Below are 19155 nucleotides of genomic sequence, written 5' to 3'. Positions count from 1 at the left end.
ATTTAATGTGAAATGTTTTTGAAGATTCACTCCTAGTTTTTAACAGGAATAAATAAATGTAACTATGTGGAATGCAGAATGATGCTTTATAGAGGAAAGTGATAAAAGAATCTCACTCCCTATCTTTTCCTTTTATGCCTCCGTATTTATCCCCGTTTTTCAAAAATTTATTTAGTTCCATTTTGAAAATTCAATTAAATTTTCTCATGAGGCAGTGTACTTGAGATGATAAGTACACATTGTGCTTGAGACTGAAACAAACAAGTACTCAACTCCAAAGTATTTAAAGTGAAATTGTTTCAGGGCAGTTCCTAAACATGTTATGTGCTGATGCCTTTGATGACGGCAATTCACTGTTTTTATGTTTTACCTCCAATTCTTTTGCAAGTTTTCTAACCACCTTACAATGTTGCTGCAATTATGTTTAAATACTGGGGAATATCTCCTGAGGTGGCTTTCCATTCTTGGTGTCCAGAATTGTGTAAAGTATGTTCATGTACTTTTAAGACACTGTGCTTGGCTTCTTCCAGTATAACCAGCAGATGGTTCAGGCTGGGTAACAATGCTAAGAATTGAATTATACTCTAGATTGTTACAAAGGGCGAGGCAGCTAACATTCTGACAACACCCCCAAGACAATTTCACACTTAGTCTCCATTTTTTAAAATTATTTAATTCTTAGCAATGGCATCTCTTGTATGATGTACATTATACAACACTTTCTTTTGCTTGAAAAAGAAATTCATCATCCCTTAATGTGTTCTGAATCTTAATTACCGGGAGTATTTCAGGAAAACCACTTTGGTGAAATTATCTTTTTAACGATATGTTGTGGTGGCAAGCTTTTAGATCTGACTGGAACCTGCATGCAATCACAAAAAGCTTCACAGATTCTGTTTGTGGCTGTCCTTGTAGGAAGTTGCGGGTCTGAAAGTTGGCGTTGCCGGTCGCATCAACCAGTGGCTCACCAAAACTCCTGAAACAAACAAATCACCTGCATCCAAACCCTCAGTAAGTTGCCCACCTCTTCCCTGCCTTTCTCTTATCTCAGAGCCACCTACTCAGGGATGATTCTGGACCATTCGTGTTGAACTGGGACTCTTATTTACAAGGATGCTGTCGGAACCTAAGTTACAGGGAAAGGTTAAATCAGATCATCAAAATTGCAGATGACACCAAGATTGGAGGTGTAGAAGACAGTATGAAGGCGATCAAAGCTTGGAGTGGGATCTGAACTAGCTGGAAAAATGAACTGAAAAAATGGCAGATGGAATATAATGCAGACAGGTGTGAAGTGTTACACTTTGGGAGGACAAACCAAGGTAGGACTTACATGGAGAGTGTTAGGGCACTGAGAAGTGTGCGAGAACAGAGGGATCTGGGAATGTAGATCCATAATTCTTTGAAAGTGGTATCACAGTTAGATAAGGTTGTAAAGAAAGCTTTTGGCAATTGCCCTTCCTAAACCAAAATATTGAAGTTATGGAGTTGAGACTTTATGTTGCAGTTGTATAAAATGTCAGTGAGGCCTAAATTTGAGTATTATATGCAATTTTGATCACTGACCTACAAGAAATAGGTCAATAAGATTGAAAGAGTGCAAGGAAATTTTACAAGGATGTTGCTAGGATTTGAGGACCTGAGGTATAGGGAAAGATTATATGGTTAGTACTTTATTTCTTACAGTGTAGAGGAATAAAGGAAGATCTGATAGAGGTAAACAAAATTATGAGGGTTGCAGACAGGGTAAATGAAAGAAGGCTTTTTTTTAAACCAAGGTTGGGTGAGACTAGAATTAGAGGTCATAGGTTACGGGTGAAAGATGAAATGTTTAAGGGGAAAATGAGGGGGAACTTCTTCACTCAGAGGGTGGTGTGAGTGTGAATATGGGTTTGATTGCAACTCTTAAGCAAAACTTGGATAGGTACATGAATGAGAGGGGTATGGAAGGCTATAATCCAGATGCAGGCCAATGGACTAGGCAGAATAATTGTTCAGCACAGACTAGGTGGCCTGAATAACCTGTTTCTATGCTCTAGTGTTGTATGACGCTAAGACTAGACTCTTAAGTAGCTTGTGCTGAACACTACACTCAGGTTTTTTCAAAGACCAAGTGATTCTACGGTCTGAGTCAAATTGTGGTGGTCAGAGCAGAGGTGCATAATGTGATCAGAGTTTTTAGTAAGTCTGCCTGCCAGGAGTGAACACTGGCAACATGTCTGCAAATATGCATGTGTGCTCATTTCCATCCTAATTAATTTGGAAAGGTAGCATGAATTGGTTAAGTTGGGAAAATAAAAGATAGACTAAAATGGAGAAACTTCTAACTCTAAAATTCAATGTCTGATAGATGGCTTCACCTCGATGAAACTGCAATATAATAAAAGTTTATATTCTTTCCACATTAGTTAAAGAAATGTTTTTAAAATTATGAATATCTACAGCATCAGTTACAAAGAGGCTCTTCATCATCACATGTTTTTCCAAAATACTTAACTGGATATGAAACAGAATCTTCTAATGAAGGTTGCAATTTATAATACATGTAACATTCATATTTCACTTGCTACATTGGAAGTTAGATGCATATTGTTGCATTTTTCTTCAATAATTGAGGTCACACTTCAGAATAAAAAGCAATTTGTTCCTTATTGAATGTTTCATTTGCACTCTACCAGTACTGCGTTCATTCATGTTCTGAAGGATGCCTGACAGATAGAAGGTTGTGGACTTGCTTCTCTTTTGAAGTTTGACCAGAAAGAGCTATACTGCTTTTTCATTAGAGTATTGAGAGAATTCTGCACAGCTCGTCATATGAAGATATTGTTCTGATTTCACTCCCAGTTCTATGCTTCTAAAAATGCATTTTCAGAGACAAAAGTAAAAGCTTTCATTACAGATGATTTTGCTCTGAAAATTCAACTGGAGTGGAGTCTGTCTCATTTTCTAATGTGATTTAGTTCCTTTCATTCCCTGTACATCACACCATGGGAAACAGTACTGAGGTTATGAGGGACAAGAGATTCTGAAGATGCTAGAAATCTGGAGCAATGCACACAAAGCACTGGAGGAATTCAGCAGGCCGGGCAGCATCTATGGAGGAAAATAAACAGTCAACATTTCAGCCTGAGACTCAGTCCTGATGAAGAGTCTTGGCACAGAACATCAACTGTTTATTTCCCCCCATAGATGCTGTCTGACTTGCTGAGTTCCTCCAGCATTTTGCATGTGTTGTTTGAGATTTGGAGGAGTTCGGGGGGCTGTGATCTGAAGGAATAAAAGACAGGTTTTGCGTAGTGTCATAATAACCTACTTACATACTTACTTCCCGTTATGCCAGCTGGCGTTTAGGGCAGCAATGAAGGTCCTCCATCTCTGTCCTTGTCTATCATTACACCGTCACACACAACCGTAGAAGGCTTTTCACTGCTGTTTCCTAAACAGTTTGTTTGACCAGTCGAGGTTGTTAGCCTTGAGCTGAACCCATGAACCTGAAGGACCAGTGGACCACTCTTAGTCTGGCCTCTATGCCCTTTGACCTGTTTGGCATGGGTGACCCTACCAACAGCCAAAGCACAAAGCCCTGACTCCAGCCAGCATAGCTCCTGGGCAACTGAGACACACGAGCCTCCAAACCCTACGATAAGGTTGTGGTCCCTTGGAGGGTAATAACCTGATCCTAACCCTAATCCAGGATCCAGGAACGATTTGCATTGAAATTCCCTGGAACTGCATCTGTTTAAGAGCAGGAAACTCTCAGCAGGTCAGGTGAAGCCTGTGGAGAAGCAATGACTTCTCAATAGAACTGCAAACTGTTAAAAAAAATAAATGAGATGTCGGAAACGATGGGTGAGATGAAAGGCCAGAAGGAAATATCTGTGGTATGGTGGTTAATGTGTAGGTTTGTGAGAGAGCATCTAAAGTAGCAACACCAGTATTGGTGTTGGATAAGTTGTTTATTCAGTGTTTTCCAAACACCAAAATATAAAATTGACAGACACAATTATAATTTAAAAATTTAACATTAGGTTCATAAACCAGAAATAAAATCAAAGTACTACTGACCTCCTTTTCCTCCCTCAATTGAACTTTTTCGCAAGGCACCTGCTTTATTAACCAAACCTATTGGCCTATGGCACTGAATTTTTGACAGAGGTCAAATCCTAGTTCTGAAACTGAAGTAGAACAGCAAGAGCCTTTGTTTTACAGCTTGGTCACATAAAAGGGATGGGAGGTGTGAGGAAAGAGGCGGGGGAAGAGAACTAAAGGAAGGGTCTGTAATGGATGGGAGCAGGAAGATGGAGCAAGGCAAGGCAAATGGAGATGGCAAGAGAATAATAATGGAAACAAAAGGAGATGTACAGAAAAATGGTAGAAGCGGAATCATTATATGAAGCAACTTGGACCAGACATTGCGACCATAATGCCCTAATGAACCAATTGACTGCTGTTGCTCAAACTTGCAGTGAATTTTATTAGATTGATATAGGAGGCCAAGGACAGAGAGGTTCAGTGTGAATAGGATGCAGAATCAATGGGAAAGGTGTGTATTTCCACATGAAACAGGTATTTTACTTGGAGCCTGAGCCAGCTATATGTCATCTCCCCAGTGTAGACTAGACAACATGAGCAGCAAAGACAATCTAATGAATTGGAAACAGTAAAGACTGTTTTAATGGAAAGATTGATTGAACCCTGCTCAGCATGAAGTGAAGAGGTAAAAGAGCAGGAGTTTCCAAGGGAAAGGGCGAGAATGCAATTAAAACATGAACCAAAAATAGAAAACACTGAAAAGGGTGGAGAGGGGGAGATGTGTTTGTGGATGGTATTGCATTGGAAGGTGCAGGCAAAGGAGTCGCCGTTAGGCACCGTCATCTAATTCGTCCGCCATTGCTCTACTAAGGTGGAGATTAAGGTTGTGCAGGCTAGATCAAAAACTGAATGGTTGAAGGGAAGAAGTCGTTCTCGAACCTGGTGGTGTGGGACTTTAGGTTGTTGTACCTCCTGCCTGAAGATAGCATGGTCCAGATGGTGAGAGTCTTTGATGATGGATGTTGCCTTCTTGAGTCAGTGCCCTGTGTCGATACAACTGATGCTATGCCTGGTCTCACAGATGAATGTTGATACAACTTGACGATGAAAGGCTTCAAGTGTAAATTATTAAGACATCTTTCAAGAGTAAGTAGACAGATCAAAGTCAATTCAATGTTCAGCTGAAGAGTTTCCAAGCAAAATATTTGATTCTCTTAGATATTCACAAGAATTTTTCTCCAATTTCTTAATCTTATAAGTAATGTTTTTCAAAAGACAGACTGTGCAGCAAACATTTAACTAGCAGCTTCTAAATGTAAGCCTGATGTGTGGAGGCTGTTCTATACCATCCTTGTGGTATTTGTTTGCCTTTGATCTTGGCCTCAGGTCATTATCTATGCTTGGGACAGTAGCAGGAATAATATATACAGGGAATGGATATGGTAAAACTATTAATCAAAGACATTTGCTGTTTCACTTCAATTTTGGAGCTAGGATTTGGTTTGTGTCAAAAATTCAGTGCCATTGACCAATGGGATTTACTAAAAGAGCAGACACCTGGTGAAGATGTGGAACTGTAGGTGAGAAAAAGAGGTCAGAAGTTGTTTGGTTTGGCTACAGTGCTAATTTTAGGACAAAATTTAATGGATTTAATATACTTTAAAAAATCATATCCATGTGTTAGTTTCCTATTTTAGTATTTTGAAAAGATTGATTAAAAAGCTTATCCAATTATAATAATGGCAATGCTACTTCAAATGCCATTTCACAATCCAGCATGTTAAGCACAACATCAATGGAATATTAATGTTTACCCATGTATAAAATTGCAGTCTTTACTGCACTGAAATTAGCCCCATATTTATACACTTTACAAATGAACTCCTCCCACACTTCCTCCATTAGCTTGTGTTTCCTTCTCCTTTAGAGTTGCTTCAGGCTTCCTCCACAGAGGTGCCAGTAATATCTGCATCAAGCCCACACATTCTCACCATTCAGTCTGTGAAGAAATTCCTCTGAGATCATGATTTAATATGTTGCTGGCCCATTCGTCATACCAGCAGTGAACTGTAACACCGCCCAACTTATCATAGAAATAACAGTAGTTTGGACAACCCCTAAGTGTAGCACTGGACTTGGTGGAAAGAGCCACTGCGACCAGTCACTGCATGTGGCCTAGTAACCGTGGCTGCAAGGGGATGGGTTGGGAATTTTGGGCACTGGGTGTAATCCTCTATCGTCCGACCCAATTTTTTTTGTTATACTGGAGGAAACCAAAGTCCCAAACAATCAAACACAACAGAGACTAGATAGACTGCCATTGAGTGCGTATAGACTGAAGTTTGCCTACACACTTCTGTAACATTATGTTACAGCAGGCAGAGTTGATTGGCTGTGAGAAACAGCTTTTCAGAGTAAGACCAGAGGAGCTGAAGTTTTGTTCACAGCATCACCTGGAACTCTAACATTCACTGAGTCAGATAGGTCACTGCTTTTTTTTTAATGGTGAAAGCAAAGCTTGACTTAAAGGGGAATGTGGCTATTATTTCTGCCCTGCATAAGTGCTTCATTTATTAGATAGATAAAAGGCACATATCAAGAGTCACAAGCTCACCTGAATTTGCCTGTGTATTTGGAGGAGGAGGAATTGTGATGGTAATATAGGAAAGTGCACATTTAATAAAAAAGAACCTTGCATATTTCATCTGCATGGTTTTAAACATTAAGGCATAAAATACTAAATAAAACAATTGGCACAATGTGTGCTGCATGGTTAGTTATCACATTCTCCACAAGGGGGAGATGTTATACACCTTAAGTTTTTGAGCTAGGGGATGCAAAGAGCTTAAAAGTTTAAATTACCACTGATCAGTTTTGTAACTTGAAATAATTCATTTGAATCCACATTATGAAGCACTTAACTCAAAATGTGTTGCAGTGGTTTAAAACATAAGAGCTTTGTGTAAAGTTTGTTAACCACTCACCTCTCCTATTTTCTTACCTAGTTGACTCCTCCCCTCCCTTTCTTTGTACCTTCATTCATTTCTTTCCAGTTGGGCATGTCTTCTCCTTCTTTCTTTCTTCTACTTCTTGGTGGTCAGAGATTCTTGTCAATATTCAGGTAAATCTACATTGTTTTTGTTTATTATTGTTTATCCAGTGCTATGTTTATATTGGGCAGGATCGTGTGTAATTTTATTTTGGTCAAGCTCATTCAGATCAATGCATACAAAAAGCATTGATTTTAAAATTATTGGATGAGATGTTGGATCTTTCCTCGACTCCTGCAGTCACAATATTTCCACACTATCATCAGAAGAAAAGTTAAAAGTCCTCAGCATCAGTTATCTAAAATGCATTGATGCATGACATCCTTGATTATCCTTCTATCTTCCTTCAGATCTTTTATTGAGGCTGGATATTATATCTTCTGAAGATCTTTGCATCAAGAGATGAGATAAAACTTATCACCTCCAGTTAAGGTGCAGTGTTAAATAGAATGCAAAGATAATTTTGTTTTAATATCAAAAGAGAACATTTGGAATTTAGTGCTTTTTCCTACCTCCCTTGCAGAAGAGCACAATCTGGTAGGTGTACCTAATAGGTGCCACCTTGTTTTTCTGGTCGTATTTACACGAAACAGGAATGCCTCCCCATAAGACATTTATGTCAGTCCTCTTCTGTCACAACAACTCAGCAGTCACTTAGAGCAAAACAAGAAAGTGAGTAGAAAGTTTGAAATGTATTATTCTGTCCAGAGCACACTTTGTACCAAGATAGAATAGTCAAAGATGAAGAATAACAGAGCTAAATGATTCTTTATCGATTGCTCATTTTATTTCAACCAGCATTAAATTTAAACTCAGGTACCAGAGGTTGTTCTCCCTGCCAGTTCTCAGATCTCATTCTAAAGAAACTTCATTTTAGTGATTGTTAAAACTATCAGGTTTAAAGATCTATCATTCTTTTCAAAGGATTGACAGTAAGTGATGGTGTTTTATTGGGCTGTGTGTCGTACTGTGCATTCATTTCAATGTTAAACTAAAGACTGTGGAAATAAGAGAAAGCTTTGCATTTGATAAACTGAGGTAAATACACCCAATAAGCTCAGTCCATGAACACTACCACATCATTCCTTATTTTAGCATTATTTATTTATTTTGTAACTTATAGTAATTTATGTCTTCACTGTGCTGCTGCAAAATAATTTTTTAGTTAAAGAGAGTGATAATAAGCCTGATTCTGTTTGTGATTCTGAATTGCCCTTATGTGTTGTGTAAAGGATTAAAGATTCATGCATTTTCTCACCTGTTCTAGAGTAACTTCTTGTCTGTGGTGCAAGGTGTGAAATAGCAATATACGCAGTCTCTTTCATTCATAGGACCCTTAAGATACAGGAGTAGAATAAGGCCATTCAGTCCATCAAGACTGTTCCACCATTTCATCCTGGCTGACTTGTTATCCCTCTCAACCCCATTCGCCTCCTCCACCCTGTAATCTCCCTGTAATTCATATCGATTGTATAACATAATGATAAAATTAAGCATGAGTAACCCAAATTCTAGAGATTAATTAAATCCAGAATTGGGGCAAAAAGTGAGCCATTAACATTGGCTATCAAGAGAGCAGATGGGTGCGGACAAAACCCATGTGTTTAATTAATGCCCTTTTGTAATGGAACTTTCTGAGCCTTAGCTGGTCTGGCCAATGTGAATCTTGATCCGTCAAAATAATTGACTCTTAACTGCCCTCTGAGCAGGCTGAGTGAGACACTCAGTTCAAGAACAATTAAGGAATGGACAATAAATGCTGCCCACATACTGCAAACAAATCTAGAAAATATATACATTCTTCGGAAGGTTTTAACCTTTCCATTCTATCCCCATAATGCAGATGCTTACAATTTCCATTTCTTCTACCATATAGGTTATTCAAAGCTTTTCTCTGCAACAAAACCTAACTACTGAGGCCCTTTGCTCATTATTACATTTTAATTATGGAATCATGTGGGTAAATGCCAATCCGGGTGAAAAATTTTACCTTGGGTCAGTTGTCATTTACAATGATAAGCTAATTTTTGTTTCTGCTGAATTACATGCTGTGGTACCTGTGTTACAATGCCAACTTTGAAATTCTTTGAACTGCGCTCACATCTGTTGGAATGATATTTATTCAGTCACATTGTGGAAATAAACTACATTAATTATCTTTGGCTAAATTCACAATGAATGGATTGTAAGTATATTTTGTGTTTAAGCAGCAATGTGCACGTGTTTCTTTAGATGCCATAGTTACCACAATATATTGATGGATGTTAATTTGAACACAATTTGCAATTCATCGGATTTCTACTTTAATAAGCACTTGCTTTTAAACTCCTACACATGGGTGCCGCCCAGTTAACAAAACTGCATTGTGCTTGTTTCTCCTGCTGCACATGAGAAATCAATGATGAAGTTTATCGAACACATCACAAAGTAATGAAAAGGTGCACAATGTCCATTTCCTGTGTTTGTCTGATGGATCTGCAATTTCTTCCTTTTTTCTGCCATCTTACAGTCTTTTTATTTCTGATTCTAGGATGTGAAGCCAGGAGATGTATCAAGCAAGCGCAACCTATGGGAGAATAAAACTGATTCTTCCAATGGAAAATCAGCCACCCCTTCTAAGGTCATCGTTGGATAGAAGATATATATCTATGTTCATGCCCATTCCAACTTTTTCTAAGATGCAAACTGTTCCATCCCTGGAATGGCTGTACAAAACAAAAATGTCCACCAGGGAGCTATTTAAATATTATTAGTGATTATCCAAAAACTATACTGAAATTTTTGATCCTAATCCTGTAACTTATCAAAATGAAGAAAAGTTCTGATTGGTATTTTGTGTTAAGATTAATAAGGAAGAAAGTTTAGAGCAAGAGTGAAATTGATATCAGAATGGATCTTCAGAAGTTAAAAATTCCACTCACCAACACTAGAGTCAAAATCAGATCTTGAACCCCAGATGTCAGTCAGACAAGCTGGATTGAAATCTCTTGAATGTGACTGCTTTGTATTGGTGACTGTTGACATTTTACAACCAGCCCAATTCTTTAAGACCATTTGCCCACCTGCTGAACCACCATTTTGCCAAGTACATTATACCAGGGAATAAAGTAAATATTTCAAGACAGTCATATAACTTTTTTCCCATCTATTTATCATCAACATTTCAAACATTAATATCCCTGCTCCAGGGATAGGGGAGAGGACAGAATTAATGGAAAGGAGTGAGGAATATGAATTGGTGGTAAGGGTGGGGTAGGTGAGCGAAATTGATTTGCAAAGGGGAAAAGGGACAAAATAAGTAAGGGAAGCCACATTACCAAGGGAAAGGAGGGGGAAATGGTTGGTTTGGGAGGTACCAGAAAGAGGGAGATAGATGGGATTGTAAGGTTTACTGCCATGCATGGAAGTGCTCGGCAGTGAAGGGGGAAATGGTTCAAAACAAAATCAAGGGGACATTGGGAAGTGAACCAAATGATATGAATGCGCAACAGAACAGGAAAGATCAAACTGAGGCAAAGGTATTATTGGATAAAAGTTAAAGGGGACAATAAGTGATAATGAAGGGGCAGAAGAAGGAGAAAGATGCTGGGAGAACCTTAGAGTGGACAGATAGCTAAAGGGATACTTTACTGGGGAGAAGGTCTTTGAGGCCTTCCTGAATTAGCATATAGTATAAGGATTTAAATCCCATCATGGTCATGTAAGGGTTGAAAACATGAAAAAGTAGTATTAAAGCAGCTAAATTCCACTTAAAATCCTGATGGATTCCAGAAAGATTGCTTCAGAAGGATTTTAACAACCTTTCTAATGTTCCTTTAAGGAATTCAGGCAAATTACAAAAATAACTGAAGTATATTACAAATAATAGTAATGACTATGTATTTGGTAACAAATTTAGCTGTATTAATCCTCCTGGTGAAGGATACATCCCCATTCTCAGTCCATCAGGTATACATAGATACTTTGAACAGAAAATGCCATGTGAACGTTCCTACCCAACATCACCTTAAGGAACCTGCTAAGCTATTTGTTTCCCTCTATATGCCACTGCAAAGGTACCGAGAGATTTGCACACAGAAAGGTCATGAGAATGTTGCTGAAAACATGACACACTAACACTGACAACACCTCACCCCAGTCTTTCACCTGGCAATATGAAAATTGCTTAGGTACATCTTGTCCACCAGCCAATTACTTTTGTCAGTCATCAGCAAAGTAATGGGAAGATCAATCAATAGTTACCCTCAGTAGTATCTACTCAACTTTAACATTCACTGATGCTAAATGCCGAAGGAAAAGTTACTGCTCTTGACATTAAGATAGCATTGAATCAATAATGCATTGAGAAGCTGTAGCAAAACCCTTTGATAATTACTGGTGTCTTAAACACACAGGAAAATGCCCTGATTGACTGCAAGCCAATTAACACAATGCCTTGACACCTCTGTGAAAAAGTTTCCCAGCACTATGCCCCTAATCCAACAATGTTCATCTGGTTTTAATTAAAAATCTTCTATTAGGTCATTTTTGGGCGCAGTTAGCTTGGATTTAATTTTTACAATCATAAAGCACTGTCAGCCTATAGAATAGCCAAAGCCAATGTGAGTACAAAATGTTAGCCCACTACTGAAGTACACAGCATCTCCCAGAAAAAAATGCAGGGGTACCTTCCCTAAACTTTTAACACCACTGGAACCAAAATTAAGGCTAACAATATTTTGGGAATCAGCATTGCCCAAAGAATTTCACTCGACTTGCCAGGTCTCTATTGTGACTATGAAAACAAAGCACAAGCAGGTTACCCTGCAATGAATGTCTCATCTCTTGACATCCTCAAACTTTTGCAAAAACTGGGTATAGGCTACTCATAATCTATCAAATGCTGGATGGAAAATTGTGAATAAATTGTTCCATCCTGAAAGATGAGCTGGCAAAAACCTCTTCAAGCTTCAGTGCCCCAAGCTGATAAAATTAATGCAACTCAATGCTTCTCTGAAAGACTAAATGAGAGCCAACTCTGTGAACTCAGTAGGAAATAAGTTAGTGTACTGTATTGAACAGAGCAATGATTTGTTTTAATAAGAGAGATGATGTGGGTAATCTTTGGGGAAGTGGAGCTTTCTAGAATTTGCAAGCAACAGCCTCTTCCATCTTTTTTTAAAAAGACGGATTAAAATCATATTCATTGCTAAGTTTAAAACGTACTTGTAATAAACAGTAGAATAGATTGTTTAAATATTCAAGTTCAATCATTCTCAATAGAACATATCACCGGACTACTAATTTTGTATCTTAAGGTCTGGATTCCCTTTGTAGGCTCTGAAATGCTCAGGTCTTTCTCTCCATTCCAAGCAAGTAAAGGAACCTTGTATGCAATTTCTGATCAGACTAACATCAGGACATTTACTGAATTGACAACTCTTCTGGGATTGAATCTATATTTTTCAAGCTATAAATTTTCAATTAAACCTAACATGAATCTCAAGGTAGTATATGGTGACATATACGCAGTTTGATAATAAATTTACTTTGACTTTGAAATTTAAACTATACTTGGGAAATATACTTAGCAGATCTGACACAGAAGATAAGTAATCTGAAAACTGATTGAAGGGAGCACTGCTGGGGAGGGGAAGATGGGCACAAAATGGTATAACTTAAACATTAGAGAAAAAGATAATTGTTGCCTTTTGTCATACCTAGATTACAGCCGGAAGTAAGTTCAAGTCAGCAGAGGGTCACTGCGGTTAGACTAATGGTAAGTGACTTTCAGAAGCACTTCACTTCAGTTTGGAAAATTAACATTATGTTCAGGTACGTGCAATATGTGCACAGTACTATTTCAGTCTATACTGACAGGTACTAATGAATGCTAGCAGCTGAACATTAAAATATTTTATGGTGCTTTCAACAGTGTTTCTCCTGCATCAGCACAAAGGCTGCAAAATCATAAACCTGAGCAAGCAATAGCATTAAGAATAAACTGCACACTCACTCTTCAAAGGGCAACCAAAAAATAGCCACTGTGATAAATGGCTGTCCATGTGTTAGTACATCTTTTTTCTCTCTGTAAATAACTATATTTACCAAAAAGGTGATAAGTCAAGTGTTTATTTCTCTTGGAGAATATTTAAAAATATTAAAATGCCAGCTTTGAATTGTATTGTCTAAATTTAAATAGACATTGGAATCTGAACCACGCTTGCTGAATCACATGTGAAACCTTGTGTTGTTAAAATAGAGAGCATATCAAAATTGGCTGCTAATCCTATAGTTGCAATGGGATTTCAAAATGCCATATCCAGGATACCAAGAAAAAAAACTAGAGTCGTATCAGTGTATCTAAAGGCAGCGGGGTATTGTTTAGGACTGTTGTACGGAAGCCAGTAAGGTTAACATCTTGCCAAATACAGATAATTGCATAAGGTTGATTTGAGCAAGGATTGAAGGCTCATTGTGAGATTGGTTCAGAAGATGTTAGGGCAATTATTCTGACACAGATTTACGTTTCATTCTGCACACTAACCTGTCATAAGTTGTAGTCAAATCATATTTACAGTGAGATCGGATAAAGCCAGGGGAGTGTTTTGAGATGTTGGTGATAAAACACATCAACTCCTGCCAATGAGTTGACATGGATCTGCTCCAATTTGCCTACCAGCATAACAGGTCTACAGCAGATGCCATCTCATTGTCTCTTCATTCAGCCCTGGCATATCTGGACAGCAAAGATGAATGCATCAGGATGCTCTTTATCAACTACTACTCGGCATTTAGTACTATCATCCACGCAAAACTAATTAAGCTTAAAGGCATTGGCCTCTTTACTTCCTTGGGCAATTGGATCCTTAATTTCCTCACTTGCAGACCCCAGCCAGTTCAGATTGGTAACAAGATCTCCTCCAGAAGATCCATCAGCACAGATGCACCACAAGGCAATGTGCTAAGCCCCCAGCTCTACTCCCTTTACACTTAAGACTGTGTGGCTAAGCACAACTCCAATGCCATATTTAAGTTTGCTGACAACACCACTGTCATTGGATGAATCAACATATAGGAGGGAGATTGAAACTCTGGCTCAGTGGTGCCACAACAACCACACTCCCTCAATGTCAGCAAGACCAAGGAGATGATTCAGGAAGAAGAACCAGAGGTCCATGAGCCAGTCCTCATTGGGAGGCCAAAGTTAGAGAAGGCCAGCAACTTTAAATTCCTTGGTGTTATAATTTCAGAGGACCTGTCCTGGGCCCAGCAAGTAAATACAATTGTAAAGAAAGCACGGAGCGCCCCTACTTCCTTACAAGTTTGCAAAGTTTCGACATGATATCTAATACTTTGAGATACTTCAATAGATGTGTGGTGGAGAGTATATCGACTGGTTGCATGTGAGTCTGGTACAGAAACACCAATGCCTTGAAGGGAAAATCCTATAAAAAATAGTTGATATGGCCCAGTTCATCATGTGTAAAGTTCTCCCCTCCACTGAGCACATCTACACAGAGCATTGTCGTAGGAAAGCAGAATTCATCATTAGTCATCCCCACCACCAGGTCCTGCTCAATTCTTGCTGCTGCCATCAGGAAGAAGGTACAGAAGCCTCCCGCGCCACCAAGTAAAGGAACAGTTATTACTCTTCAACCTTCAGACTCTTGAACCAGTGGCAACAACTTCACTCAACCTCACTTGCCCCATCACGGAAATGTTCCCACAACCTGTGAACTCACTTTCAAGGACTTTTCATTGCTCATTCTCGATTTTTATTGCTTATTTATTATTATTATTATTATCTTCTCTTTTGTATTTGCAGTTTGTTATCATTTGCACATTGATTGCTTATCTGCCCTTTTGGGTGAGGTTCTTTCACTGATTCTATTGTGTTTCTTGGACTTACTGAGTATGCCCACAAGAAAACAAATCTCACGGTTGTTTCTGGTGACATATATGTACTTTGATAATAAATTTACTTTGAACTTTGAAAGAAGCAATATGGAGAGTAAATCAGAGATAGAATACCAACATCGATGATCTTTTGTTAGAACTGGATTAACAGTTAAGTAAGGGCAAAATTTAGGACTTCTCACTTAGATGTATGATTAGCATTTGGTTTTTACACAACACTCAAAATTCATTCAGCAGCCTTTGTGGAAAGAGAAACAGTCAATGTTTCACGTCAAAGATTCTTCATCAAAACTTGATGAGGTACCTTATTTCTCTCTCTCTCTCTGCCTGGCCTGCTGAGAATTTGCTTAATACAAGAGTGGTGATCATTTGGCCTTGCAGATTTATCTAACCCTAACCCCATACTGTTTTCATTTACTGCTCACATTACTGATATTTGTAAGTTCAATTTGCTTTGTGTTATCTTGTGGCATAGGTTGGTTGTCTTCTTAACCACTGGGTAAACAGATATGCCCAGAAAGTGGACCCATTCGCAGCTAATATCAATATGAATATCTCCTCCAAAGCATTGCATTTTATTCCTCTTTTGAAGTATTTGTTCCCGTCCTTAATGAAATTTGCCAATTGGGAAATCAGACTAGGCAGCACCAGTTGTGATTCATCCTCACAAGGGTATCATTTCCCCATTGAATATCTTGCTCACGAGGACCTCGCCAATATCTACAATATCCATTCATTTCTTAGCAAAAGAAGATGGATCATGAGCCACTTTTGCTACTGACTCTCAATAAAATACAAAGTGCTTTATATTGAAAATAGTGATTTAAAGTATCAGATCTGGTGCATCACTTTTTTATATGTTAATCGTCCTGAGTTCACTTTAATACTGTATGTTAAAGGTCACATTGCTGTCAGCCCGGAGTACTGATTGAAGCATCATTGCACCAGTACCTTCATGTCTCAGAAGCATCAGTCCAAAGCTATGATGCTGGTGGTAATGTAGGGGCACCCACTGCAAGGAATGGATTCCATTCTGCATTGGAGGGAACCTCCATCTGTAGATACACGAGCTTCTACTATCCTATAAACCCTGTCAATTTTTCACCATTTCTGTGCAATTGTCTACTAAATCATGCAATAATTTAAATTAATTTAAACTGAATTTAATGCAATGCTTTAAAAGAATTTAACTTTTCCCAGCTTTTCCCTTTTTCCTCATTTCTGTTTATTTGCATTTGCCATTATGAACTCCAATTTTGTAAGAAATAAAATTTCCCCAATATAATAAACTTTTATTTGGTCCATGCTTTGCAGTCTCTGTAGTCCTTCCGCCATATTGCCTCAACCAGGAGCTCTGCGGGCACATTCTCTCAGAGTACTATTCCCTTACAAGTTCCTTGATTCGACTCATTACTCATCAACTACCCCTGACTACCTGCACTGCATTTTCTCTGTTGCTCTTAACACGACGTTCTGCATTTGTTCCCTTTTGTTCTTACATGGGATGACCTGTCTCGATGGCATGCAATTTGAATCTTTTCACTGCGTCTCAATACATTTGACAATAATGAACTAATTGCTAACTAATTCTTAAATCTTTCTGTCAGTTACTGTGTATTGAAGATATTGCCTCTCCTTTACCACTATCTCCAAAATGTCTAATGATTAAGTAGCTTGAACTTTTTTTTTCCTATTCCCTCTGACCTTTTAGTTAGTTTTCCATAATTATCGTACCTGATAAGTTAAACTCGTGTTTCTCATTTTTTAAAGCTGTTTTAAGAACTCAGCAACTGAGCCAGTGGTTTTGAGTGATAGCAAGTTGTTAAAACTATCACTTTCCAGTTAGGAAAGTGAAGTTAGATAAGAGATCTGTTGCTTATATAACTAATCCATGTCAAGAACTACATGCTGTATGAGTGACATTACATTAGAGCCACATGCATGTGTTTTAAAGAGTCAGTATTTTTAGTGAATGTATCTTCATATTGTTGTGGAAGGATTGATTGGAGCTACAGAACAGGAGTTTAGTTTTACTATGGTATTCTTCTCAATAGCATGGAGTAAATGAAAAAAGGAACTTACAGGTATTTCTGAATCAGCTGTTTTCCCTTCTGCTTCTGAAGATTGATTGAAGGGAACAGGAGTTCTTTGATGTTCCATTTTTAGGTTGGCTAGATTTAGTTGCCAAGTATTGTTCAATTTGCAGGCCCTGTTAATTGTGATTCCTACTTGATGCCAATAGTATATAAGCCAATGTTTTCAATATTATTATTTATCCATTCAGCATATGATGTTAACATGGACACATTTCTGAACTGCACATCAGGTTTGGTTTTGATCTATTTATACTTTATCTTTGGCACAGAACAAATCTGATTTCTCTTTCTTTCTTCAGCAGGGATGGCACATTATGAAAAGCAACCTTAGAGAAATCATGGCAGAATACTGGCCCATGTAGTTCTGAGATGCCTTGACGAGCTTTTTATATTTATGGAAACACAAGAGATGCCCGCAGATGCTGGAAACCCAAAGCAGCACACACACAAAACGCTGGAGAAACTCAGCAGGATTTACGTAGTATTTTATTAGCAAATAGTTTCTCATTGTCCCAACCAAAGCCACTTGTCACAGCATTACAAATCTGTACCTGCAATTGAAGTCATGCGTATATTGCCTTTGTACGGATCAAAGTCACGGTTATTGAAAAAACAAAATGTGCTGTGACATTTGAACATTTAGAAAATTGATTATACATATTTTAAATCAAAATTAATTTAAAAACAAAATAAGATTTTTTCATGAATTCATAGATGAGTTAAATATTAAAACCAATATGATTTGTAATCAGACTTTCTCCTCAATTTCGAGTGCGCTGCCTAATATGTCATTTTGTTTTTTTCATTTTTGTTAAATATGTTTTAATAGGTTTAAAATTGATTTGTAATAGTGGTACTGATTATGGATTGGTTCATTTTGCTCTGAATGGAGGAACATAGAGCAAAGGTGATTCATTACAGTTAACAATCACAACTTCTAGCTTTGTAGTGTAACAAAAATAGAATGCTTTTTAACTAGCTTAAAATGCTAGATCATATATTCAGCAATAAACCAAATAGCAGCCTACATCACAGTGTATTTGAAAAGTTCACATTTTCTCCTGAAATCTTGTTCCGTCATCAGGCCTTAGATGTTCAAAGTGAATTCTGAAGCAAACAAAAGATATAGAATCTGCCTCAAAATTATAAAAAAAAAAGTATCATTATATTTTAAGGTATGAATGTGTCTGCGCGTGTGTGTGTATGCATTGATGTGTGTGTCTGCAAGGCGATTGGAATACAGACATGGTATTAAGAGATAAAGAAAAGGGGTTATGAGTTCTCTGAAACACTGAATTTCCACTATGCATGTCACAGGAGTTGTACCACATACATTTTGATGCATTACACTTTTATTTATATCTTAAGCTGTATATATGACAATACACAAGAGTGTAAAGGTCTTGGTCTGGAAAGAATTTGGAATTTTTAATACATTAAACTAGAATAGTTTAATGTTGAGACTGAATAGGAAAAGAGGCTTACATCACTCCTGTATTTAGTCATCTCTGCATAAAGTCAAATAAAGGTGAAAGGACAACCCAAAGATGTGCTACAACTGCTACGCTATGTATCATTTTGTTTTTTTGGTTTACATATAACATGAAATGCAAATGCACTCAATTATTGTATAGGTCTGAAAATAAAACTATGCAACTTTTATCTTAAATCATCTGCTTTTTGCCATTTTGTGAACACTACAACTAGTTACGGCGTATTAGGCAACTGCATTTTTCATTAAAACTGTTTAAAAAAACAATGTATTATGAAAATGGCAATTCACAATAAATAGATTATTTCTAGAAGCTGACTCAGAATGTTTATTAGAGATCGAATCTAAATTTACCCTAACGTGTTTTACCATAGTTAATGCTGACCATCATTCAAGAATAGATGGAAATATAAATGCACTTCAGCTGAGCATCCACTGTTGTAATTGAAGTGGAGAAATTCTTTTTGTGTGGTCTGGAAGTATTCCCCAGCTTTGCTTTTGTACAGACATCAATGTCAAGGAACAACTTTGTTTCCCATATGCATTTACATGTTTTAGGAATTTGCTGTGGTGTGTTAGTCAGGCT

The 19155-nt window shown here is 37.7% G+C and overlaps 1 protein-coding gene across 7 annotated transcripts in view; it reads left to right on the top strand.

Moving 5' to 3' along the window:
- Window positions 1-18882, top strand: part of LOC134359345 (non-muscle caldesmon-like) — a 247289-nt gene extending 228407 nt beyond the window's left edge. For 4 of the 7 annotated variants that reach the window (XM_063072461.1, XM_063072462.1, XM_063072463.1 and 1 more), the window contains 4 exons: window positions 916-1011; window positions 9613-9702; window positions 12786-12840; window positions 17377-18882. In XM_063072461.1, the coding sequence (XP_062928531.1) occupies window positions 916-1011; window positions 9613-9702; window positions 12786-12833 (234 nt within the window). In that variant the 3' untranslated portion in view covers window positions 12834-12840; window positions 17377-18882. Of the gene's footprint in view, window positions 1-915; window positions 1012-9612; window positions 12841-17376 lie in introns of all 7 variants that reach the window. The other 3 variants (XM_063072464.1, XM_063072467.1, XM_063072466.1) reach the window with 3 other exon arrangements.
- Window positions 18883-19155: the final 273 nt, after the last annotated feature.

This window comes from Mobula hypostoma, chromosome 20 (genome assembly GCF_963921235.1).
Source record: "Mobula hypostoma chromosome 20, sMobHyp1.1, whole genome shotgun sequence".
NCBI classification, from domain to species: Eukaryota; Metazoa; Chordata; class Chondrichthyes; order Myliobatiformes; family Myliobatidae; genus Mobula; species Mobula hypostoma.
Note: the sequence above shows the minus strand (reverse complement) of the source record. Positions and strands in the feature narration are given on the sequence as shown.